General features: G+C 42.1%; 2 protein-coding genes across 2 annotated transcripts in view; both read left to right on the forward strand.

Annotated features, from left to right (window-relative positions):
- Positions 1–9,347, forward strand: part of LOC109527572 (uncharacterized) — a 12,363-nt gene extending 3,016 nt beyond the window's left edge. Inside the window, exons 3-18 of the mRNA XM_019889584.1 lie at positions 8–125; positions 235–459; positions 545–654; positions 1,623–1,850; positions 2,615–2,744; positions 2,894–3,080; positions 3,174–3,321; positions 3,894–4,071; positions 4,835–5,012; positions 5,767–5,896; positions 6,022–6,141; positions 7,208–7,358; positions 8,507–8,619; positions 8,773–8,923; positions 9,012–9,200; positions 9,337–9,347. Coding sequence (XP_019745143.1) covers positions 8–125; positions 235–459; positions 545–654; positions 1,623–1,850; positions 2,615–2,744; positions 2,894–3,080; positions 3,174–3,321; positions 3,894–4,071; positions 4,835–5,012; positions 5,767–5,896; positions 6,022–6,141; positions 7,208–7,358; positions 8,507–8,619; positions 8,773–8,923; positions 9,012–9,200; positions 9,337–9,347 — 2,367 coding nt within the window. The remainder of the gene's footprint in view (positions 1–7; positions 126–234; positions 460–544; positions 655–1,622; positions 1,851–2,614; positions 2,745–2,893; positions 3,081–3,173; positions 3,322–3,893; positions 4,072–4,834; positions 5,013–5,766; positions 5,897–6,021; positions 6,142–7,207; positions 7,359–8,506; positions 8,620–8,772; positions 8,924–9,011; positions 9,201–9,336) is intronic.
- A 5-nt stretch (positions 9,348–9,352) lies between these two features.
- Positions 9,353–25,353, forward strand: LOC109527573 (uncharacterized). Its single transcript, XM_019889585.1, has 20 exons — positions 9,353–9,624; positions 13,296–13,477; positions 13,655–13,838; positions 14,307–14,449; positions 15,123–15,304; positions 16,085–16,344; positions 16,551–16,788; positions 16,879–17,056; positions 17,861–17,987; positions 18,078–18,164; positions 18,334–18,519; positions 19,585–19,862; positions 19,954–20,102; positions 20,574–20,658; positions 21,263–21,377; positions 22,595–22,720; positions 22,802–23,068; positions 24,096–24,249; positions 24,333–24,492; positions 24,622–25,353. Exons 2-20 carry the CDS (start codon positions 13,346–13,348, stop codon positions 25,054–25,056), a joined length of 3,486 nt encoding a protein of 1,161 aa, XP_019745144.1. The 5' UTR covers positions 9,353–9,624; positions 13,296–13,345; the 3' UTR covers positions 25,057–25,353.
- The last annotated feature ends 349 nt before the right edge of the window (positions 25,354–25,702 follow it).

Genomic DNA, 25,702 nt, shown 5'->3' on the forward strand with positions numbered 1-25,702 from the left:
GCTACAGGCATTGGCTAGTTTGCATTCTTGTCCTCTGTTAGAGGATTTAAATGAATGGAGTCAATGGGAGCTTATATTCAAACCTTTCCATGGCTCCCTCAAAGATTTTATTGAAAGAAATGCAGGTAGGTGTTTGTACAGACAAGGTGGGAAATTGGTAGGAATAGAAAATTTCTGGAAACAATTCTCAGATGCAATGACCTCATTGACATCTTCCGTTTTGACCAATGACAGCAAATACAGGCTTGGCAGCGTTGGAGGTGGCGCCAAGTTTGTTGCTCAGAATCACTTCCGACACAGGAGACACGTATTTCTCCAACGCCGCCTTGACCCTTGACCCCGTGGGGACAGCTGGTCACCTCGTGTCCATTGTTGTAGCCGATGGGATCACAAATGCTCCCACGGCCCTCCTGGCGAATCATATGCAGAGTTCCCTGGCGGCGGCTGTGGCTGAAGAAGGTAGCAGAGAAATATTTAAGCCTCCCTTGCATTGTTTTTGAAAACACAGCCTTGTTATCTAACTAAAATTTGCTTTTGGGTCTAGATCTGTCTCGAGCTGAAGAGGACATGTCATGTTACACTACAGTGGCAAATTTCCTTTTGGAGTGTTTGGTTCGAATTCCGAATAGAATCTGTCAGGCTCTTTTGCAGCAGGTTAGTTGCACTGTATTTACAAGTCTTTATACAGCCGAACATGTTCATCCATTTAAGCCGATTGTCCGTTAAATTGAAAATGACCTTTTTTCTTCGTCCATCCAAATATTGTACATACAGTAAATGTTAAAAACAAACTTCAAACTGTTTGAAAAGCTTTAAAGTGAAAAGCAAATTAGTGTTTAACCAAATGTTTCTGGGTAAAACCTGTAGTCTGTTTTATGCTACTGCAACAGTTAAACGATTTGGCGACTCCAGGGCGTGTCAAACTGATTTTTGTCGCGGGCCACTTTGGAATTACGTCTTCTCTCGGAGCGCCGTTATTACAGTGAAACCACAAAATTGTTTAATCGTCTCACAACAAATGAATGTTTGTTTTGAATGAATGTTTGGAAATCAGTCAACTCAACAACAATCGTTTGTTTAATTGTAATTCAAGCGAGTGGAAACAGGGCAACATCATTATTGCAAAATCTCAACGTTATTTCTTACACATGACAATTTGACATTTCGGTACAGATTTTAGCGAGGATCACGCAAGTTGACACACATGATTTGATTTCGCGGCCCGCATAAAATGACCCGGCGGGCCAGATCGGGCCCCCGGGCCTTGAGTTTGATACCAGTGTGCTACTTATTTTAGGATCAACTATATAAACCATTAAAGATAAGAAATGTTAACATGCGATTTAAAACATTGCTTGAGGAGCACAAATTGATTCCCATTCTCACATCTCTTAAAATTAACCACTTTGAAGTCAGGGAAAGGATTGTCATTGACTTGGGCGTTCCACAATATTTACATTCTAAAGTAAAATGTGCCAGATGAATGGTCACTTTATTCGTGGGATTAGATGAATCGTATTCATGGTTTATTTCAGTAGAATCATTCTTTTTTTTTTGAAATAACACACGTCTCCTAAAAATCATCACTGGTATCATTGCTCTCAACTGACTGTGACCTTCAGGTGTTTTTAGAGCCTTTGTCCAGAGTCTTGGGTCAAACAAAGTCAAAACTGGTCCTAATCACTGTGGCCCAGTCAAACCCGAGGCACATAAACTGTTTGCATCGACTTGGAATCCTTATGGGCATCACAGAGTGGTTGAAGGACTACCAAAAAAAGCTGACAACATCGCAGATCCCAAATGGCGCCTCATACTCAGGACCTTTACATCAGCCGAAAGTCCAAACACAGGTGAATGCTCATTTTATTTCAATGTAACTGAATATACCAATGTATGTGGCTTTAAATGCCAGTTTTATTAAAAATAGATAGAAATTGACTGATCATTTCATACAGCACTTTATTTTCAAATGGCCCTGGCCAAAATATAATTTATTGAAGGCTTTGTAACTAATTAATCAATTTTACTGTTCATCATATTTGAATTCAGTGTGCTCACGAGAAACAATAAGCATCGTTTTTCAATTGTAATTAAAAAAAGAAAAACTCAACAACTTAAACCACAAAATTAAAGCCATTTTTTTTCCCAACTTGTCTTTTCCACACCCGAAAAGAATTCGTGCAATGTTCAACCAAGTAGTCAGGAGGCCACAACAACTTAGAGATGAGCTGTTGCCACCACAAAAAGCATTTGAGAGTTCACTCTTTGGTTCTTTGGCGATTTTTTTGTCATTATTCCAAACATTCAAATGAGATACTTTGAAAGCCATGATGTCTTTCTCCAACATTTCTTGGTAAAAATCGAACATGTCACTATCATTGATGTGCCTAATAAATATAACTAGGGCACAGAGGGAAAGTCCCTTGTCATCTAGTGTGCAGAAACAGAAATCTGTGATTACATTTTATTCCCTCCCCCCCGTAATTAATTTTGCACAATTAATACGTTAAGCCTGGGCGGTAAGAATTATGTCATGTCTCATCGTTGTCGGTTGTGTTTATGTATTCCAGCTCTGGCAAAGTGATCATACAATGTGCTTTGTTTATGACTTCAGTCTAATGTGGTGGATTCTGAGAGCAGCAGTCTGTCAGGCGAGAACATGAGTGACGATGAGGGTGTAGCAGACAACAACGCAACAGACAGCGGTTTATCCTCCAGTCCTCTCAACCACGGCCTTCAACAAGGTGATTGGCAGCAAGACGTTATTATTCTCTGGCTGTTCATTTGATTGCTTTTAAATTCGAAATGACTAGAAGAATACATCATGCAAATAGATGCAATTTTATTCGAGCAAATAGAATACAGATATATACTATTTGAATTGCACAAGAAGGAGAAGATCTAGCGGAGGAAGAATCGGCCGAAGAAGAACTGTTTGTTGAGATGTCGGACAACTGCAGCGAAGCCCAAGCCGTGTGCAGCAATCCGTCAGAACTTCTGGATTTGAATGAGGACGAGCTGGCCACTTCTCAACCTGAGCCCACTTTAGATGTTCACAGAGCAATAATTGAGGAAATAAGGTCTGTTGTCTTTTTTTTTTTTTTTACTTGTTTGATTCAGTTTCCCAAAAGTAATCCAACGATATGTTTCACTCATTTTTCTTTTTATGACAGAAAAAAAGAGTTTGGTATTGGTGTGGAACTGACATCTGAAGGTCAAAACCTGATCCAGGCCCACCAGTACCGGCTTGGCAGAAGTTTGGATCGCCTCTCGACCGAGCTCTACAGCAAAGACACACATTTTGTTTTGGAACTCATTCAGGTGTTTGTCCCCTTTAACACACTTTTTAAATCTGTTGCATTTATATATCTGTTGCTGCACTTCAAAACATGTTTATTGGTGTGTAGAATTGCCGATGCATCTCAAGACCGTGTGCCTGCAAGCCATATACTTCCCGCTCGGTTCTGTCATCCTAACCGTGTATTTACATTATCAATAATCCTGTAAAATGAGTGACATTAATTTCGCATTTTCTTTCCTCTCTTAAATTTGCTTCTTAAGATATACAGTGTGGATTCTTTTTCGATTCATCTCCCTGTTAAATAATTGCTTGTGAATAATACAGTGGCAGATTGTACATCAACAGAAATTTCTTTCTTTATTTTTTTTAATGAGGCCCATGCCTATTTCGAAACGGACATGCACATGCTATAATTTCTTGTAGTTAGCCTTGTTTTGATTTTTGGATGAGTTGAAATTGTGCACGATGACTTTGACGGGCAAGCAGAGGATCACGCATTCTTTAGATGTGGAAGCTGTGCTCGACTGAAGAGAAACACAGTATTGCATCTGCAACCATGACTTACTCATTCTAACTTTTACTCCATTTCCAGAATGCAGATGACAACAATTACCCATCAGGTTCTGATGTTGTTCCAGCACTGGCTTTTGTGGTTGAGAGGGACTGCATCACCATTCTCAACAATGAGACTGGCTTCCAGGAGGCAAACATAAAGGCTATATGTGATGTGGGTCAAAGTACCAAGGGCAAACACAAATATGGATATATCGGTATGTATTAGGATTTACAAAATCGCCTATCACCGCTCGAAAATTCTGTTTTAAATATGGACGAAAATATCTATTTTAAATATACTTCAATTTTGATAGTACATTTTTCAATGCATTTATCAAAGATCCATGATCCAAACCCAATAACAAGGGGTTTGAAGCAAACAACAAAATAGAAATATACAGATTTTTTTTTTCCAGTGCAAGGAACTCTCTTGCATAAAAATTACCACTTGAGGATGGCAAACTGCTTAACCAGAAACTATCAACTGCAACAACTCATTTTGTATTTTTTTTTTCACAAAAATCCACTCACTCAAAATTTTTACACAGTTGAGATACAATATTAGTCCTGCATATCCGTCCAAAATCAACAGATTTTTTTTTAGGCCTGTATCAAGTTGTAGTATGAGGCAGTTGTAAGCACAACTGCGTCATTTTTTTTGCCATCTAGTGGTGAATGGTGATACTACAACTTACAACTGCAATCAGCCCTTGCATACTAGCAGTTTGGCACCTCTGGATTTGCATATTCTATTTGTTTTCCTTTTTGAAATTATTTTTTTCATAAGTTTTTTAAAAAAATCCAATTTCCTCACATTTTTCTTGGAACTATATAGGTTGAATGTTTATTCATATTTTTTGAAGAATATTTTTTTTCATTAAATTGATTCACAAACAAGCATCATCACAGAGCAAATGAAAAGTCTTAAGTCAATGTATTACTGTATTTTATAAGACTGTGTCCTTTTAATCTCTGCAGGACAAAAGGGCATTGGCTTTAAGTCAGTATTCAAGGTCACAGACCGTCCAGAGATTCACTCCAATGGCTTCCATTTGTTTTTCGACAAGACCTGCGGCCCCATGGGATATATACTCCCCCACTGGATGGATGATGAGAGGCCCTTGAACCCACAGTTAAATGACTCCTTTCTTCACAGGTATTTCCAAAGCAATGTGGCGTAAAGTAACCCGATGCAGGGTACTAGGCCCTTGGACCCACAGTTAAATGACTCCTTACTTCACAGGTATTTCCAAGCAATGTGGCGTAAAGTAACCCGATGCAGGGTACGTCAATGGTCGGTGTCCTCGCAAACGGACAACACAACAAATCTTTCTAATCATTTCAAGCTGTACTTACCACCCAAGTGATTATGTGGAAAGCATAAAAAATGTGAGCATAGTCGAGTAAGGCCACTACTAACTTGCCGCTATTGGACAAAGTATGTGATTTTTCTTTGCCCGTGCGCTAAGGTGGTGAGAACAGTGCATGATTGCATCCCCACACTCGTCTCTAAAGTAGGTCACTTATTTTATGTTGTTCCACATTTGTCATACTGTTGAGTTAAAATGGTTTTCATACATTTTATTTGTGGTCGTCTTTTTCAGTTGGATTAAAAAAAATGTTGAAACACTATTTTCTTTAGTTTTCAGTATAGATGCTTTAAAATTGTCAATTAAAAAAAAATTGTGATAATAATGGAGATCGGCCAGAATCAAAAACACAATTGTGATAATTTTTTGCACAGCTCTACCCTACGTACATTGAACCCAAAAATACCATGGCCAAACTATTGGGTTGTGACACATTTTCATTTGCTCAATGGGTATCTCTGGCTCTCATGTTGAAACCACTTGTCTCAAGCATCAATGTGACAGTGAGCCACTTATGAACCTCTACATTTAATTTCTTAGCAGCTGGACAACTAAGATCTGCCTTCCTCTGCGCTCCGAGAGCCATCAGACCCGAAACCTGTTCCATGACGTGCACCCTTCCCTGCTGCTGTTTCTGCACCGGCTACGTTCGATCACCATCTACAATCAGGTACCTCCGGCACTTGCATGCTACTTGAAAGTGCAAAGGAACGAGTGGTCATGAAGCATATTTTTTCATGTCATTTATTTGTTTTTGTTTTCTGTGTTCTTTCTGCTCTCTCTGTAATGCTGCAGGCTGAGAGCCGCCTTGTAACGATGACACGTAAAGACCTGAGTCATAATGTGCTTGAGGTAGAGCACACAGATGGTACTGAACGCTGGCTAGTCGTCAAATCTACACTGCGGCCCAAGATGGTGATTCTCACACCTCCATCTGTTATGCAGTACACAGACACACTCAGACGTTGAATGAAATAGCGGCATCATTTCTGAAGTGATTCCTCGTGGGAAATTAAGAAGATTTTCGGAAACATGTACTGACTGATGTAGTAGGCCAGATTTAAGCCTTTCAGGGACAGCAGTTCCTACAGTGGACAGCTTGCCAGGTTACAGGTTATCGTTATTTGTGCATGAAAGGGTTAAACTACAGTGCCCAATTCTGATTTAAAGCCTACGATATATCTGCGTTTTTTGACTGTCTGTATAAATGTATATTTCCGATATCCAATATGGCTGTATTCACACTGATGGAACACGTGAAATAACCTGGATGCGCTGATGCTGATATTGCACATGAATATCTCCAAAAACATAATTATTAAACAAAATACAAATTCTAAAGGGGCGCAAATTAAAAATTTCAATGAGTGAAAAGTCCATTTATCGAAGTTGGTCAGACCACCTTCAATAAGCCCAATATTCAAAAGCAAAATGTCATTTTCATTTAAAACAACAAAAACACCAACTAAAATGAAATCTATTTTGATACCAAATAAAAAAATTGAATAAAATAAAACTTGACCCTTGTGATCAATCCAAAACCAAATATATGAGGAGTAGGAGAAAAAAAAAAATCTTTTCAAATTTAAACACAAAGGACCACAACAAAGAAGGAAATATATATTGGGATGAAATACTGTTGATAACAAATACACATTGGAGGGTGAACCCAAACAGAGGATAAATATCACACGTGTCAAGTACATGTATACTGTTCGTATGTATGTATGTAAATGATGTCAAGAATGTTGTGATGGTAGTAGTATTTACATGCTTAACTAATCACTTCCGGTATCATGCTCTTATTCTGAAAGGTAAGGCATACCACGTCTGGTAGCAGTAGTTGCTTACTCATCATAATAAAGTCATAAACATTTTGTCCAAAAAAAACTGTGTTCTGCCAATTCATAGAAAACTATTTTCCTGTTATCCTAGTCCTTTTCCATCTGGATAATGATTTCTTTTTTTCCTTCCTCTGAAGCTCAAAGAGAATGTTGAATCGACTGAGCTTGCGCTCGCCTTCCAACTCAACTGTGACAACTCGGGAAGTGACTATATAGGCCAACCGCCGAAACAGCCCGTCTTCGCCTACCTGCCTCTTCGCAGCTTTGGCTTCCGATTCATCGTACAAGGTTCCTTTATTTAGTTATTTATTGTGATGATAATGTACATTTATTCATTGTCTGTGTAATGTGAGCGAAGTGCGACACCTACAAGTAATCTACCAATCAACCGCTTTTTGAAAATTAGCCGGTCAACTTTGTGCATTTTGCAAGTTAGCTTCATGCTCCACAATAACCCTCCTATTATCTTTGGGATCAGTTTCGGTGCCATTCGATGATGGTCTTGAAATGATGACGTCATCTGAATGATTGCCATCATTGCTTCATATTTAAATGGAACAACACGTTCAATATGAACTGTTTTCAAAGTCCTATTTGTCACATGCAAGAATGTTATTTGGGGGTCGATTTGACCATGTGAGCGTTTTAGCTGTACATAACAAATAAGCGATATGTTAAATTCTATTTCTACAATGTGTAGTACTCAAATGCACCAGCAAGGGTCAGCAAAGCCAATTATTACAGTACAGAAGTATTTTTATTTATCTTTTTTTTTTTTTAACCCTTTCTTGCACCCTGTAACCTGATAACATAAGTTGTCCACTGTAGTGACCGCTGTCCCTGAAAGGGTTAAACAGTGAAAAAAATTAAGTTTTTTCACTGACACTGTCAGAGATGTATGACACTTATTCTACAATAGCTTTATTATGTGTGCCATTTGAAGTGGAGTACCACAGCAATGGGATGTTTCGAATGAATTTATTTAATCGTGTTTTGAATCTTGCCTCCAGCCTTCCTTTTTTTTTCTCCCCCCTCCCTTTTTTTTTTTTTTTTTTTTTTTTTTTTTTAGAGTTTACTTGTCATCTCCACGCTTTTATAAGTTTTCTCCTGGTATTCCGCTTCGTCCCACAAATGCCCGTTGCCCAAAGTTATCTGGGATTGGCTCCGGTTCATTCATGACCTCAACAAGAACAAGCATATAAAAAAAAAAAAAAAATTAAAAATAGATGGATGGCTGAAGATCAAAATGTAACATGAAATCGCCTTTTCTTTTTGCAATCATGGCACCAAATGAATAATTTGCTGTCATGCTCCGAATGTGTATGTGCGCAGTTACAGATCGTTTGGCATGACGAACAAACAACACAGGACGTGTAAAAAAAAAGTATCACCTTTGCATTCCAGCCAAGCAAATATGATATATTTTTTTCTTTCAGGTGACTTTGACATCCCTTCTTCTCGAGAGGACGTTGACAGAGACAGCTCATGGAATCAATGGCTCCGATCGGAGATACCACAACTCTTCCTTCAGGCCATGAAAGTCTTCAACGTAAGGTGGCATCTTGAAAAGCAATTCGAGTGAAATATGAGTTGAATTTAAACGTTCCCATTTTCCGATAGATCACACGGTAGAGAAAGAACTCACGAAACTTGTTTGGGATGTGCAGTCCAACTCCCGTGTTTTTATTCTTGCTCTTGCCAGGATCACCCAGAGTTCACAGGCCTTAGGGGGCTCTGCCAGTTCCTGCAGTTTATCCCCCTGCCTGACGAAGTGATGGACTTCTTTAAGCCCGTTGCCGGTCAGATTATCCAGTTGCTCAAGGGCAAGGCCTTCCTGCCTACACTCAGCTCAGGTATTACTCACACCTTCTTGAGTTGTAACATTAATGAGACAGTATATACAAGTGTCGTTTATTCCTCCTTTTTTGTTTTGTTCAACAGGCGGTCAGGTTGTGTACAAGCTACCATCCCAAGTGGCGGTCTGTAAGGATGCCGTGATTCGCAAGGTTATCAGCCAAGAGGAGCTGGAAAAGCATCTGTTGCTGTCATATCTCCACCCCGGTCTAAGCCCCGCCCCTCCTGCCTCTCTCCTATCCCACCTGGGTGTTCGGCACCTCAGGGGCTCCGCAGGCCAATTGCTTCCTATTCAACCATTTTTATTATTTTTTTTTTTTTTACTGCTTTGTTCACCATGTGCAGCTTTTTTTGTTCTTCCATTTAAAAAAAAGAAGAAGCAATCAATTTAAGGATTCGTGTGCATTCAGAGTTCTGTACTGAAATTGTTCATTTGTAATTCATTGCACAAAATCATTTACTGCAAGTAACTCTTTTACTTGTCTAGATGCTGGCCTGCGTCAGTTGGCCAGACTTCTTGTTTGCAACTTCAGAGCTGTGGAACACGGTTATGGAGACGGGGACTCAATTTTGCAGACGCTTAGGACTTTACCTATAATTCCTCTGGCTGACGGACGTGTGGTAGCGCTGGATGGAGACGGGGTGTTCTTCCCATTGGAACAAAGCAAGGAGAAGAAAAAGACAACCGAAGCCCAAACTGGTAATTATTATTCTGCGAATTGTGCTTGGTGAAGTTTTGGTCGATGAAAATCCTGCTGGATTGTCACTTGTAAATTTACTACTGCCCGAAGACAGCGGGGATAGGCTCCAATTTATCATTTCATTTTGCTTTTTCTTTGTGGGAGGTCTCTCCCTTCGGCACACCACTCCTTCCCTTTAGTAGGTAAAATACATGCTCCATATTATTTTCGGTCTAGAGGTGAACTTGTCCGCTCTAAAACCCCGTTCGTCTTTCCCCGGATGAACTCATTTGTTGTTTAAGCAGTGTGTTTGGAAATGTGTAAGATAATGACCCAATTATCTTCCAGTGAGTTTGCCAGAAGGGGAAACGGTCTTTCCGCAGACTTTTGAGTTCATTTTGCTGCCGCCATCACATGTGATATCATTGAAGATTAATGAGCCTGTTCGAGAAGACGCCATTACCTCCAATGGGTTTTTCAGATGAGCTTGCATGTTGGGGATTATGCGCAGACTCGTTCGTTCTCTAAACTTCAGTTTTTGCATTACTTTGGTGAAGGTTAATCTTTGTCTCTTTTTTTTCTAGAATTTTATTGGCTTGTCTCTGTACTTTTTGTCAAACTCCAGCTGGGCCTGTGTATTCTTATTGCTAATAAGTGGCATCTACCTGTGTACCACTGTTTTGTTCATGAAGTGAACTGCAGATAATGTCACTTTAGCCATCTGGAGGTTGATGCTGATGTCAGGTATGATTGGGTCTTTCAAGCTCTCATAATGTTTCTGTCAACAACTGCTACTGTTTTCCTTGATCCATTACTTTGACATTTGCTACTGAGTCTGACAGTGTTTTTTTTTTTTTTCTTCTTCTTCAGTGCATTGCAAATGGTTGCATTGGCTGTGGCCAGTGTTTGTGCAATAGCTGTGTACCTCTATTTTGTTCATGAAGTGAACTGCAGATAATGTGACTTTAGCCATCTGGAGGTTGATGCTGATGGCACGTATGATTGGGTCTTACCAGCTCACATAATGTTTCTGTCAACAACCGCTACTGTTTTCCTTGATCCATTACTTTGACATTTGCTACTGAGTCTGACAGTGTTTTTTTTTTTCCTTCTTTCTTCAGTGTATTGCAAATGGTTGCATTGGCTGTGGCCAGTGTTTGTGCAATAGCTCTGGTTGATTTTCTGTCTTCTCTTTGCTTCAGCATTACAGTACCGTATTTTTGCACTATAAGGCTTCGGATTATAAAGCGCACATTCAGTGACCGGCCTATTTCAAAACTGTTTTCATATAGAGGGCGCACTGCATTGTAAGGTGCATTGAATAGAAGTTATAATAATGGCTGCGGCTGTGCTATGCATCCACTAGATGGAGCTACGCTAAAGGTAATACAATACAATACAGCTTGATTTATATCGAGCGGAAAATACGGTACTTTTTATCCACTTATAGACATCTCTCTGGTTTCATTTTCTGTCCACCCTTGTATTAATGAACTGCAAAACCCAAATCTGCAAACGAGCATAGACATTCAGTGCAACAAACACACCGGGCAGTCACTTGGGAGGATTGAAACAATAGGTGACTCTAAATTGTGGATCAGATCCAGATTAAAACATGTTAATAAAGTTGGAACAAAACAAGAGCAGGGACTCCACACTGCACTGTACACACATCATGCACAAAAGCAAAACCTGTCACAGCTTGATTTATATCGAGCAGAAAATACGGTACTTTTTATCCACTTGCAGACATCTCTCTGGTTTCATTTTCTGTCCACCCTTGTATTAATGAACTGCAAAACCCCAATCTGCAAACGAGCATAGCCATTCAGTGCAACAAACACACCGGGCAGTCACTTGGAAGGATTGAAACAATAGGTGACTCTAAGTTGTGAATCAGATCCAGATCACAACATGTTAATAAAGTTGAAACAAAACAAGAGCAGGGACTTCACATTACACTGTACACACATCATGCACAAAAGCAAAACCTGTCAGAATGTAGGTCAGTTTGATCTCAGTTTGCTATTTTCAATTTAACTGAGAGGTTTATGTTATCGGATTCAATTCCAGCTCCAGCCTCCCTCTGCGGGCTGAATGACCCCTCAAAATTGTCCCTAGGTGTGAGTTTGAGCGTGAATGGTTGTTGGTCTGTGTGTGCCCTGCAATTGGCTGGCAACCAGTTCAGGGTGTCCCCTGCCTACTGCCCGAAGACGGCTGGGATAGGCTCCAGCACCCTCTGCGACCCTTATGAGTGGATCGGAAAATGGATGGATGGATGGGTGGTTTCTGTTGGCAATAAAAATAGATGAGAGGATTTATAAGACATCACATTTCCTTTCACTGGAGGAAGTGAATTTATGACACATTTGCTTGTTTTAAAGCGAACTCAGAATAGACACAGTAAAGAATACCACCGGACTTGTGCGTCATCACACCTAAATGCGGCATACATATTTTAAGGTTAGAAATGCGGGCATGCGTTTGATTCAAATGAACTCTCCTGCATTCTTCCATTTTAACTTCATCTTATGTTTTTCTTATGAGTCACAAACCATTCCATGGAGCATTTAATTGGCCTTTGCTTTAAGATATTTGGTTGAGTTGTCGTTTTTTTGTCTCCATGTAAACTCAATGTTGAAGTGTATGACAGTAGGCATGGAATGATATGAGTGACGTTTCTTTTCCAGGTCAGCGAGCGTAGCGAGTTGCAGTACTCGCTCTGAATGTTGAACTCTTCAGCTTTGAGGGAAGTCAAGTGTACAAAGTTGTATGTGATAGCAGAGAGACCACAGAGTGAATCACTGTGAACTCGTCTAAAATATTCAGCAGGACAGAGACAAAGTGCCAGTCTTGGAATGTAGGCCACTGACGGGCCTTCTTTAAGCGTTGGGGCAATGCTATCTTTTTAGGTGCATGTAGTGAAAGCTATTTGACAACCCAAAATGCCAAGATTTAGTTTTTATTTGCATTTTTTTGTGTCTCGTATAATGCATTTGCATGGTTTAATCCATCCATCCATCTGCCATTTATGTCAGCCTAAACATGAAAGCCCAGCACCACGAGTGTCCACCAATGGGTTCAGTTCCATTTGTGCTTCACATTATAAACAGCCTTTTGGCAAAATTGTCTTCTACCTGAGAGTTTTAAGCACGCTGTGGTAAATTTTGAAAAAAAAAATGTCAACTGAACGTTGAAATCATTTTTAGGTGAATGTGGCATTCTTGGCTGGAGAACTGTGTGGGCATTCAGGGCATTGTTTTGATCCTAGTAGAAAGTCTAGTGGGTTTTTTTTTTGGTTTTTTTTTTTTGGGAGGGGGGGGGGGGGGGGGTGCTGAGCCCATTGCTGACTTTCTCAGGTCGGGAGTGCCTCAAGGTTCCATCCTAGGACCTCCTCTATTTTCCTTGTATCTTCTTTGTCTTTGGGTAATCCTCTGAGGTTCTCTAATAATTATATGGTTGATTCACTTGAGCAATAAAATGTATACTGTGCAAAAAAAATAAAAATCAACTGTGTGTTGAGGAAACAAAAGGGAAAAGTTCCATTTTACTATTTAGCTTTAAATGTTAAGACGACTGAGGTCATCTTGTTTGTGGACCAAGTGATGCCACCACAGTTAATGGAGACCTGAATGCACTGACGCAATATTTGAAACCCACCATAACCACCGCCCCCCCCCCACCCCCCCAGGACACTTGTCCGCATTGTACGAGGATGTCAACATAGTTCACCCGTCTCTGATGAGCTGCATGGAACCTTTGGAAAGTCAGCAGGTGCGGGAGCTGCTGAGGAGACTGGGAGTTCATCAACTTGAGCCACAAGAGCTGCTGGAGCAGCACATCTACCCTGCATTGCAACATGAAAAGTGGAAGGTAGATATTTTATATGCTGCATCAGCTGTGCTGGCAGCTTAGAGAGAAAAAGCACTTTGTGATTTTATGTTAAGAAATGTAGGTCAGTCCAATTTTGCAAATCAAGCTTATTTTATGATCATTATCTCACGCATTCACTCACCTTTCTCCTTTTACTCTCACCTATTTGACCCACAGTCAAAGTCAGAGGCGGTGGTTGTGAGTTACCTGGTTTTCATCAAGCAGCACTGCATCTCCAGCCAAGAGTATGCAGACATTGCATTACCAGTCCTCACCAACAGGGGTCTGCTTTGCCCGGAGCAGAGCGGGGTACACTTCTCTGAAGCATACGGCAACATGGACCTGTCAAAGACACTGCCCGGTCGGTACACACTCAACATCATGTATTGTTGTTCAGATAGTTTTAATATGAGAATAACTCCAGTGGACCCTCTGTTGTGGGACATTGGTAAATTTCACAATGTTTCCCATTGAAATAAATGAAAGTGAGTTTTTCATTTCCATAGTCAAAGTGTTGATATCATAAAAACATGATTATGTGTACAGTTGTACTTTTGCAGATTAAAAACATAAAAACAAATGAATAGGGACCGCTGCTTTATGCTGTCTTGCTTTTTATCCTGAAGTACATTTAGTTTTATTCTTGCCATATGAAATTTGCTATGCAAATAAAAGTGGCATTGTCATTCAAATTTAGAGGTTCCACTCTATTGGCATCATAACTATTTTATGCATTGATTGATATGTACACTGTATGATGTGTATGCCATTATTGTGATCCTCTGCGATAACGTTTCCGTGACGATCTACCTTGCCACTCATCACCCAGGCTTCGACTGGATCCTCCTGAGTCCCAAATACTTGGAGGCAGACAATGATCTGGCAGGTTGGAGACAATTGTTCAGCAGACTGGGTGTCAGTGATGGTCTCATCATCCGAAAAGAGAGACAGACGCTCACCCCGAAAGAACTGGTGAGGACGACTTTGCTCAACTGTCACCTCACCTGCTTTGTAATCAATCACAATTCAGGCTCAAATGATGCTACTGCGCTCACAATAACTCAGGTTATAGTTTATGGGCAATCTTCCTCGTAATTATGGCGGCATAGCCTCATCTGTTCTTTTGCATGACCTTTACAGTCTTTGTATAGACCGAGAATTGTTTTTACCGTATTTTCCGGACTATAAGTCAGGCTGGAGTATAAATCGCATTTTGGGTGAAATTTATTTGATAAAATCCAATATCAAGAACAGACATGTCATCATGAAAGGCAAATAAAAATAGAGAACAACAGGTTGAATAAGTGTACGATATGCAGTAAAAGGTACACTAAAACTCCTGACATCACTCGCTGTTTTGAAAGTGAGCAGCAAGAGCAGGTGACAAAAGAGACATGTCAGCAGCTTGTAATTCCAAATGCCTGTTATAGCTCGGGCTGCAAACACAACTCATTGTTTTATAGATTTATAGTGCTGCCTCATGGACTAAGGTCATGATATACGGGACAGGGTAGATAAATATCCAATTCCAATCGGACCTTTAAACTCATTCACTCCCGAAGACGTTTTTAAACGTCTTTTCAGACTTGGTCTAGAATTGGCTGGTACGAATGATACATTTTCTCTTTCTTGCGTGCCCTTCCAGAATTCCAGTCCATGGTCAGTGGAAAGCGCAATGTGGCAACAAACTCCCGGGGAGAACTGTGTACTTGACGACTACCCATGCGAGGAGTTTCATGCCCTGGCCACAGCCCAGCTGACTGCCCCCTGCCTTCTGGCACAGAGAAAGGCTTTGCTAAATCTGCTGGCGACCAACTGGAACACAGGGTAACGCATGTTTGTCCCCGTGTCACATTCTGTCAAAACGAATATTGTCCCCGTGAGTAACAGAGGCATTCACTTGACGGTTTTAAAGAAGACAGACCTCAAAATAGCGCCTAGACTGAACAAGATAATGGTTCTAATGGGTAGCGTGTAATCCTGTCTAATGTGTCCATTTGGCGATTAGTGGAGCCATTATAAAGTTTTTTTTCGCTCTATTTGTCCTTTTTGAAGCTATCTACACCCGCAAGCGTTAGCTTACCGTGTTTTTGCGCCTGAACTCGGGGCAGTATTATAGTCCGCAGATTCCACTTTTTGCAGCGACCTAGGGTAAAAAAACGGTCTGAAAATGTCTGGGACTGAATTAATCTGTTTTTTTTTTTTTTAAGTGTCTCATGACTATGATGTCTGCACAATCTTAAATGAATAACTGACAGCCCCGCAACAAGTAGGTTAGTGCTAGATAACAGGCGTCAGAGAGTGACAATTGAACCTTAGTGGGCAAAGCAAAGTTCCGCCCATTAAATTGTCTGTGCTCTTTGAAAACCACGGGCCTGTCGGGATACATGCACTAAATTACATTTACTACACCGGTCAATTGCACATGCGATCATTTTTCCTTCCAAGCGTGAATAGAAACCGCTTTGTGAGTTTCACTCTGAATGCCCCATGCTGCAGAATAATCTGATCACGCAGTTCTGGCACTTTGGCGAGCAATGCAAAGTGTTAACATCGCTGAACTGGAATTTTGAATCTGACCTGCCTTATTTTCATGCGTTGTTCCAGGCATCGCTACTCTCAGTACCTCACCGCTCAGGTGCTGGACAGAGACGCTCGGCCGATCAGAACGACCAAGTCTTCCTTCTACCACTTCCTGTGTCGTCTCAAATGGATGCCAGCCTTTCGCCCACAGGAAGGCGAAAAGACAGAGATGACGTACCTCTGTCCGAACGCAATCTACTTGAATGCACCCGAAATCAACAACCTGCTTGGGACACACGTCTATTATGTGAACATGGAGCCAAGCGAGTTCACCAAATCCCTGGGTAAGAATCTGTCATGTCTCTGCGGCCAGAGCATAGGAATCGGAATCGGCGTTTATTTTAGTGGGATTTTTTTTTTTTTTTTAAGTATATATGTCCCGATTCAGACCTTGTTAGGTGAGCTTCCTTAAAAGAACGCAACCTCGAAATAAACATAGACGGCCAATCGACATGAATAGTCATCCTAACACCTTTTTTGCCTCTTTTAGGAATAAGGCAGAATGTATCGGTGGAGAATCTGATTGCCTATCTCAAGGAGTGGTGTATCAAACCGGCAGCAGATAAACAAGAATTCCCTGATGAGGTGTCAGAGGGGGCACATTTCACCTCCACCGTTCAGCACATCCATAACATCTACTCCTACCTGCACACCAACTGCCCCCAGAGCAGCCTGAAGGAGCTCTTCCAGCATAATCCGGCTGTATTCATCCAACTGGAAAACCGCAGGTACCCGTTTTGTTACCGGCAGCGTCAATATGTTGATTGTTCGAATCCACCGACTGTCACTAATCAAATGTTGGCGTTCCACAAGCGAAGTAATGACTGGTGTTCGGGACGTTTCTACCACCTGAGGGAGGTGTGCTGGAGTGACCCCACTCACATGTTCCAGCGCTACAGAACGCTGATCCGTGGAGCGGAGAACCCCATGGAGGAGCCCAAAGTCTTGGCTCCTTTTTATAGCAAATTGGAAGGCATGAAAGACTTCTTTGTCAGAGTAAGTCAACTCTCCTCGTGGACTTAAATAACACGTCTTTGTCTGATGTCTGGTTTCAGGAATTTTGGTTTGGTTGACTAAAAAAAAAAAAAAAAAATGCGATTGAGATGACAGTCTAAACTGTCACCTGCAACAAAGCCTTCTTTAACTATACAATGTTTTTAGTAAGATTTTCAAGTTATCATTGTCACATTATTAATTGCGATAACACTATTTTGTGAATTTTCTGAGATACAGTCGGTCTCAACCGCCAATAATCTTGGTCTTGTATCGACACTCTCAAGTCTCGATAGCCTCTAGTCTCGGTTGCGTGGTCTCGACTACGACACTGCTTTGCAATCAGCGGCTGTCTAACATCTCCATCCTCACTCAGTGCACCCAACTGAACTCATACTGTGTTCAACAGAAAGTGGACCAAAAATGAAGGAAAAGCCAACACTACCAATTCAAACCAAGTAAAAATGTCCTTTTCCAAAAAAAGTAAAGTCCCAAAATGTCAAAAGAAAAGGCAATTCCTTTGACGCTGGTTGAAATGAGGTCAACTGAGGTCCATCACTCCTACTTAGGTGACATGTGTTCACGTCGTACAGGATGATGTTTTGAACTTCTTTCGTTTTTAACTATTTGTCACACAGAAAAAAAAATAATAAAAATAAAAATACAGCCACTGTGGTGTTCAAACAAAGGCAACCCTGTAATTACCTCACATCAGCTCCGACTCGATAACCTGTTCAGTGTCAGATCGCCATGAGCTAAATCGATAATGATTTTCCTAATATGATGACATAACTGCCATTTTCTCAGCTCCTGAATGTGGATGGCAGCCCCAACATGCGGCAATATGTCGCCGTTTTGGAAATCATCGCCTCATCATCTCCCATCCCGACCGCTGAAGTGCTTCAGGATGTGTCAGTGCTCTACGCCACACTTGGTAAGACCGTCAGAGTAGAATTTGCCTGATCGTTAATTTCCCGAAAGCGGTATATTTTAAGAGACAATCATTTCTCCGCATGTCCGACAGCTGACAAATGTAAAATTCAAGTCTCTGGCGAACATGAGGAGGGTCCTCACTCCATGCTCGATGGCAATTACTCCTCCACTTTGAAAGGTGAGTGAAGCTTTCACGTTGATGCCCCCATCCCCCCTCCGTCGCCTGCTGATACTTTAAAGCAAGACAGAGAAACGCCGGTGCCTTTGACATCTTCGTCATTGCCTCTTCATCAGACATTAAATTAGTATCCATTCACACTGGGTGGGCCTTTATTCCTTCCAATTAGGTATGGTGTCTGACAAGAGGGTCTTCCCCACCAAGGATAAGAGCTGGGTGAGCCTGGCACGTAAACCCATGATAGCCGACAATAAAGAGCTGGAGAAGATCTTTAAACCTCGAAAGGAAGTCTGCCTCCTGGATCTGCCACCAGCAGAGAAGAAAACAGCACCAAGGAAAAATGCGGGCCTCTCTGGTACGCTTTCAATGCTTAGAACGTTTTGGGACATGTCGTCCAGTATTTGATATTTCCAAGACATTTGAATAGAAATCCCCGGAGGGAGTTAAGCCACATTTGCGGTTCCCTTTCAGTATGATAATAAATTTGAAAGGAAATCGGATGCCAGATGCCATTAAGTTTGTGACTGAAGTAAAAGGTCGGCGCATTGTTTCACAGTCATCCGTCTGTGACCGAAACAGCAAAGTCTGAACCGTCAACAGTGACGATAAATTCAGCATCTGCTAACTTTAACGTTTCGATCTAAAAGTCTCGTTTGATTTTCGTTGATTGTTGTTTGCCAAACTAACCATTTTGCTTACATCACAGGTGTCAAACTCTAAGGCCTGATCCGGCCCGCCACATCATTTTATGTGGCCCGCCAAAGCAAACCATGGGTGTCGACTTCGGTGATCCTTGCTAAAATGTGTACCGCAATGTCAAATTGTAATGTGTAGTAAATAATGACGTCGGGATTTTGCAATAATTTTGTTACCCTGTTTACACTCACTTGAACAAAATTTGAAAAAAAAAAAAAAGATGATATTCTCCATTGAAGGCCATTATCCATCCATTCATTTTCTGTATATTCTTGAAATCTGTTTAATCATTTATTCACAAAATGTGTCCCAGATGAAAGACCAAAGTCTCAGATATACATTTTGTCTTCATTTCATTTTCATATTTTGTGTCAAGAGTGATAAGCCATCAAATAAGGAGTGAACATGTGGCATGTTGCCCCACCATCTGAAAAGCTGGCTCTTGACATATGGGGTATGATGTCACAGGACAAAATTACTCATGTTCTCCTTTTTTTTTTCCCCAATTTATTTTTTAACTGGAAAATGAACATTGCATGTCGAGTATCACAAAATTATCAAACAATTTTAAGTGTTCAGTGGAGGGCCACCACAATGTGGCCACCTACGACAATGCATTGAATCTATTCCTGTATTAGTTAATAAACACACATTATAAAAGTACATGACCTGATTTTTTTTATTTTTTATTTGATTTCATTTTTTTTTTTTTTTTGACTGCCAGGGAGAACGGGGCCAGGTGAAACAGCCATCCCGGCCTTCAACGAGAATGACAGATTGGCATTCATGAACATCTGCGGTATCCGTCTGCTATCTCAGTGTGTCAAGATGGAGTCGCTCACTGAGAGCTGGAGGCCCTGTGCACCCATGCAAGCCATGGTGCGATCACTGATCCCCCATGTCCAGAAGTTCCTCTACCACCATGAGGAGCTGGCGGATATTTATTCGGAACTGATTGAGGATCACATCGCAGAAAAGATCAAGAGGCTTAAATTTGCACAAGTCAGTCAAGAGTCCTCGAAAAGCGAAATATTTGAAACACGCATCGAAATCGCGAGTTGGTGCTTACGAGTATCTCTTCGGTTATTTACAGGTGGGAAAACTGTATATCCGCTACCAGCTGGATTTGGATGACTACGAGGACGCCGTTGTGGAGTTGACAGATGTTATCTGTCTGTTGAAGGATAAGAAAGAATTGTGCATCCAAAAAGATCATCTCACAGCCAAGCTCGACATCTCCAGGTGTGTCTCTAATTTCTTGACTATTCCTGCCCTGGTATAGGTGATGATAGGTTCATATTAGAGCGAAAGTGGCCTCTATTTGCGGAGCAGATCCTAGAATTTGGTTTAAAAAAAAGCATGCTTTTTCAAGACGATGATAGGCAAGCTACCAAGACACTATAATGTGCTACAGGTAAGCTACAAGCTATTCTACTTGAAGTGAAGCTTCACTGCAGAAGTGAAGCTTCAAGACAGAAGTGAAGCTTCAAGACAGAAGTGAAGCTTCACAACAGAAGTGAAGCTTCACTACAGAAGCGAAGCTTCACGACACGGAAGCTATACCACCTGAGAAGTGTAGCGTGCTAAGCTACCATAAATTAACCAAAGTCGTAGGCTTTGGATGGGCAGGCACTCCAGAGACCCAACTTTTTTTTATCCAAGTACTTTTCCCATAAAATGCTCACTTTCAATATCTTTGCTTGTGTGTTTAAGGGAGCTGGTGAAAATGTTCTGCGCAGAAAGCGGTCACAGGAAAGAGCTGATGAATTTCCTCAGTGGCCTGATTACGTCCCTCGGTGTAAGCGATATGTGACCTCTTCACGGATTGACCAGTAATCCGTATTCAGGGAAAAGAGACTTGCTCGTGCGCTTTTCAGCCTGTCATTCTGTCCTCTCTCTCTCTCAAACGCACGCTCAAGCTGTAACCAGAACTAATGGAAGATCTCCCGAGAGGGAGCCCTGTTGGCATTACATGGCGACTTGCTCCCCCTTCCCATGAGAACAACGCACTCGCAAGAGGCTTTGCAAAGTGCGAAAGGCATTAATTATTGGTCTTACACCATCGCATATCCTTGAATATCCTTGTGCGATTGGATGGTGCAGCAGCTGCAGACGTGCGGCGCAACTGGGTCGCGTTATAATCAATGATAATCCACTCTGGCGAAGACCCAGCTGGATGTTTGATTAAAATAATTGAGTCTTTGCTCCGGATGTGCCAGCAAAAGAAACTTCAAAGTCCATATAATGCAGTCCTTCTCAAACATGGGAACAGCCTCCCACTGGGGGGTGCGCAGTGCGATGCCAGCGGGGGGGGGCAACGTGTGATCTCGGGCAACGTGACTTAGTGCTCGGTAACTTGACAGGTGCCGTCTAACCCAAACAATTCATTCTCACCAAAACAGGACCCGGCAGCCCTGAAAAGGTTTTTAATTAAGGAGGACATCAGAGAGCTGCCAAGTGAGGAGGAGCAGTGGGAAGTCCCGGAGCCTCCTCGGCCAGAGGTGACCCTGGAAAAAAGTAAGGATCAATTCACAGCACCGAGGCTCTCAAATTGTGCAGCCAATACATCTCTAATATTGTGTAGCGCTTTTGTGATGTGCTGATCTTCCTCTTCAGAGTTGGGCACCGGGCCAGTGTACACTGAACTGATGACAAAATGTTTATTTGAAGATATGCTATGATAATTGTTCGGGTGAGGGTTTGGTAACAAATGTTGAACTACTGGATTTTCTTTGCGACAGTATACTTAAAAAAAAAAGAACAATAATAATAGTGGTGCCCAAACTTACAAGTTTTTGGAGATATTTCTTCCAGCTCTTTATTTATTCTTTCAGGAAAAAAAAGAGTTGCCACACTTAAATTTTAACTGTCAAATTAAACATAAAACAGAGAGATTGACATTACACCACAAAGGGTGAATCAACTCATGTAGACAGGCAATATAAGTCATATGCTGCGTTCTTTATCCTCTGTGAAGAACGACCCTGGCGTATGAATCACACTTAAGTTCTTGGCCACCGCAAAAAAGTTGGCTGCTTCACCCCGGCAGAAAAATGTAAAGTGAGTCTGAATTGGCCTTTATCCTGCCCACAGGTGGCTAAGGTGAGCACAATTTTTTTTTACGGTAATTGGAATTGTCATAACTGTGTGTTTTTATCAAGTATAATGTTATAGGGTGTTATTGTTCTCTTTCAGAATCAAACAAATCAAACTTGTCTCATAAGGCACCACTGAATTTACTTGGTGTGAATCGATCCTATTGGATCGTTGTCGGAGGTGTTCAAAACGTGCCTCTCGACGCGAGGCAGTCGAATCATGAGAGATCACGTGCATGTAACTTGAGCACGGCAACTGGAGCATGAAATTGAATTTTAACAACGTACGGCTCATTTCGCTGAGCCTGTGTCAGTCAGTGAACGCTTCTGTCTGCAGTTTATCCTGTTCCTATCCTGTGACACTGCCCTTGTTTGCCGCCTTCATACCATATCTGTGTACCTATTTTCAATCGGGCATCAAAGCACTACACACACACACACACACGGATACAGCGTTACACGGGTTGCTCCTTACAAATGTAAATTTTGGCTTTGTTCACATTTCTGTTTTTTTTTTTTTTCAACGGCGACTCAAAGGTGCACCTGTTTTTACAGACCTCAAAGATCAGGAAGAGCGGACACAGCGGCTAATTGATTATATTTGATCTTTGTCGGAAAATGATTCATTTTTTTGTCCAGCACCAACCAGATGTCCCACTTCCACGAGTTCACCATTAGCTCGCCCTGAGCAACAAGACGGAAAGACGACGTTAATTTCCTGGCCTCCGCGAGCGCCTGTAGTCAATACAGGAAGCCATTACTCAGGTGTGAGGCATTCATGTTTATTTTCCATTATGCAGAAACCACATGCTCAGTTTTCCCCCCCCCCTCAAATTTTTGCAACAGGCCATGCCGATGAAGCAGCAGTCGAAGCCGCTTTGAAGATGTGGCCACCTCCTGCCCCGCCCAAGGACAGCGACCCGGAGAAGGACGTCTCCGCCAAAGGCAGCGACCGTGTTGGTCCACAGAAATTTGACAACAGCAACACTGAGGGCGAAAAACCATTCAAGACCACCAACAGCAGACCAGCAGACCAACCGGAACCTCAGAGAACTCCGAGCCAGTCTGATGCCGCTGCTGCTGCTGCTGCTACGGGCACAACCAAACCTCCAGGTGATACTTCCATTAAGGGTTTCCTAACCCTTGATGGAGCCAAGGCGCGTATTTGACATTTGAAACAAAAATGTGGGAAAAAAAAAGGAACAGAGGGAAAACATGAAACAAAAGTGAATCTGATCCAAACAAAGCCAGTCATGACAGCAACGGTGAGATGTTGTTCAACACTGTGACATGAGTCACGTTGGCGTTCAGTCTCCTCCGCCAAACCAGATGTCTCTTGTAGTACCAAGGCTGACCTGTGAGAGGCAGCATGACGCCACAGAGCATGCAGACTGCTTGAAAAAAGAATGAAGAAGCAAGATGTTAGGCTAACTCTTAGCTTATCGGGTAACTACATTGCAGGTCTTTTTTTTTTTCCTCTCATTTTTATTGTCATGAATAATTTAGTTGACTTGTTATCCCAACACCAAGTTAAAAGCACCGTTTAGTGTCCCGATCATCCAAACTTGGCATTGAGCATACACGACAGGAGTTGCAATTGTCGCTATTGAAGAGGTTTAAATATTTAACATCGGGGCGGTAGTCCCACTGAACACACATCACGCCACAGGGTAATCAGCCAGTTGAGAAACATCCAAAAATCGGCCCTTTCAAAAATATAGATGCAAATTTTAACCCTTAAAATTTGGTTTTTATTTATTTTAATGCAACCACACCAAAAGTCGTGTCAGGCCGCTTTTACGTTCATCCATTTTCGCCGACACAACCTCACATGAGCGATTATAGTCGCGACAGAGGAAATGGGGAAAAACTCCATCTTGACGAGAAGAAAAAAAAAAAAAAGAGACTTGGTGTGGAGACGCCATCTGCCTCAAACCGATGACGGAGGATAGACGACGGCTAGCAAGAGAGACATTGAGGAGGGATGGATGGGGAAAGGGAGGAAAGACCACTCGTCCATCCATGTTGATGTATGCTGATATGCAAATGTGATGGAAGTCTACTATCAATAAGTATAATGCTAATAATGCTCCCACACCAAAACGAAAAAAAAAAATAAACATTTGGTCTTGCCTGTCAGGGTGCCATCAACCAAGCGAAACATCGACATCTGGCCGCACAGAGTGGGGAGAGGAGGCGAGAGAGGGAAGCCTCACTGATGCCGAACCAGCTCCGAGTGCTCCATCTGTGCAGCCCATCGAGGCGGCGGGCGAGCAACCCATTCCAGACAGCCCGTATGTATGCTGGATGTCCTCAAAAGTCCATAGTCACTCCCACTTTTTCACAGCGATGCTTTTTATTTGTGTCTCCTCCCAAGTGTTGTGCCACAGTCGGTGGTGCTGCCCGGCGTATTCAAAGGTTCACAAGCGCCTACGGAGACCCAGAGACTCCTTCGGAACCTGGATTTTCCCATGTGGGACAAACTCCCGCAGCTCACACTTGAGGACTTGGACCTCACCTGCCAGAGACCCTCCACAGTCAGCACTCTTTTTTTTTTCTTAAATATGTTTATTGAGATGGAATACAATGGACAGCACTGATGTGCTGCTGGTTTTCATTTTCCACTCTTGCTCGCTTTCTCAATAAACGGTGCTGTTCTCGTCTAGGTGGTGATGACGGACCACAAGGACTTGAAAGCCATCGGCGAATGGGGCGAGTTACTGGTCAACTCCTTCCTCTGCCACTGGAGGGACAGCACGGACCCGGGCCGGCCCACGCGGGTCTTCTGGTGCAATCAGAGCGGCGAGAGCGGGCAGCCGTACGACTTCGAGCTGACCTTCGGGCCCGCGGGAGAGCAGCGCGGCGACGCGGCGGCGGAGGAGGAGGTGCTGTACGTGGAGGTGAAGTCCACCAAGAAGAGAGAGAGGTCGTTCATCGTGCTCTCGGCCAATGAGCTCCTCTTCGCGCTGACGAGGAAAGAACGCTACCACATCTTCCGGGTGTACAACGCAGGGGACGCTCAGAACGTGCGCCTGTGTCGCATTCAGAACCTGGCGCAGCATCTTCACACCAAGAAGTTGGAAATCTTTCTCTTCGTGTGAGGGGGGGCGGCGGGGACCTCTTATTTTGCCTTTGAAAGTTTACTCCTATTGCACTGATTTCAACTTCAAAAATTGCCTTTTATTATATGTATTTGATGTCTTCTTTTAATCTGCTGTGTTATTTTAATAATACTGATAATTGTTCTCGAGAAACCACTTTTTTTTTTTAGAAATGTAGCAGTTTTTTTAATGTATAACTTTATGAGACGTCACTGGGGCACATTGTTGTTTTAACCAAATTCGGATCGCACCTTTTCAATCTGTACACCTTTTTAGATAAAATCATTTCCATGTTACTGAAACGTGTCCTGTTTTTTTTTTTTAAGCCTAGACCATCATGTGCAGTGTGACAAGAGTAAAACTGACAGACGAAGTGATTTTTTTGCTGCGTCAAGCCAAGCGGAAGCAGGGCTGACTAGTTCCTTGCAGGTTTTCGTTTTCTGTGATAACTACACAATTACACTGTCCGGGGAACAAGGGTGGACTAAGATGTTGAAGACGTACACTGAATATATCCCCATCATGCTCGATTACCTTCACCCTATAACGCAATGAGACTTCTCCCTCCATCTTTCCAAAGCACACACACGGAAGGCGCTATTGTGGTGATGTGCATACAGGAAAAGGCGTTGCGAGGCTTCTGATG

This window comes from Hippocampus comes, unplaced genomic scaffold (genome assembly GCF_001891065.2).
Source record: "Hippocampus comes isolate QL1 unplaced genomic scaffold, H_comes_QL1_v1.1 scaffold775, whole genome shotgun sequence".
In the NCBI taxonomy this organism is placed as follows: domain Eukaryota; kingdom Metazoa; phylum Chordata; class Actinopteri; order Syngnathiformes; family Syngnathidae; genus Hippocampus; species Hippocampus comes.

Bases quoted from the DNA above. Each gene is read 5' to 3' on its own strand.
- LOC109527573 (XM_019889585.1), top strand. From the start codon at position 13,346: ATGAGCTGCATGGAACCTTTGGAAAGTCAGCAGGTGCGGGAGCTGCTG. The intron at 22,721-22,801 runs GTGTGAGGCATT...TTTTTGCAACAG, and splicing joins TACAGGAAGCCATTACTCAG to GCCATGCCGATGAAGCAGCA. The intron at 23,069-24,095 runs GTGATACTTCCA...CTTGCCTGTCAG, and splicing joins GGGCACAACCAAACCTCCAG to GGTGCCATCAACCAAGCGAA.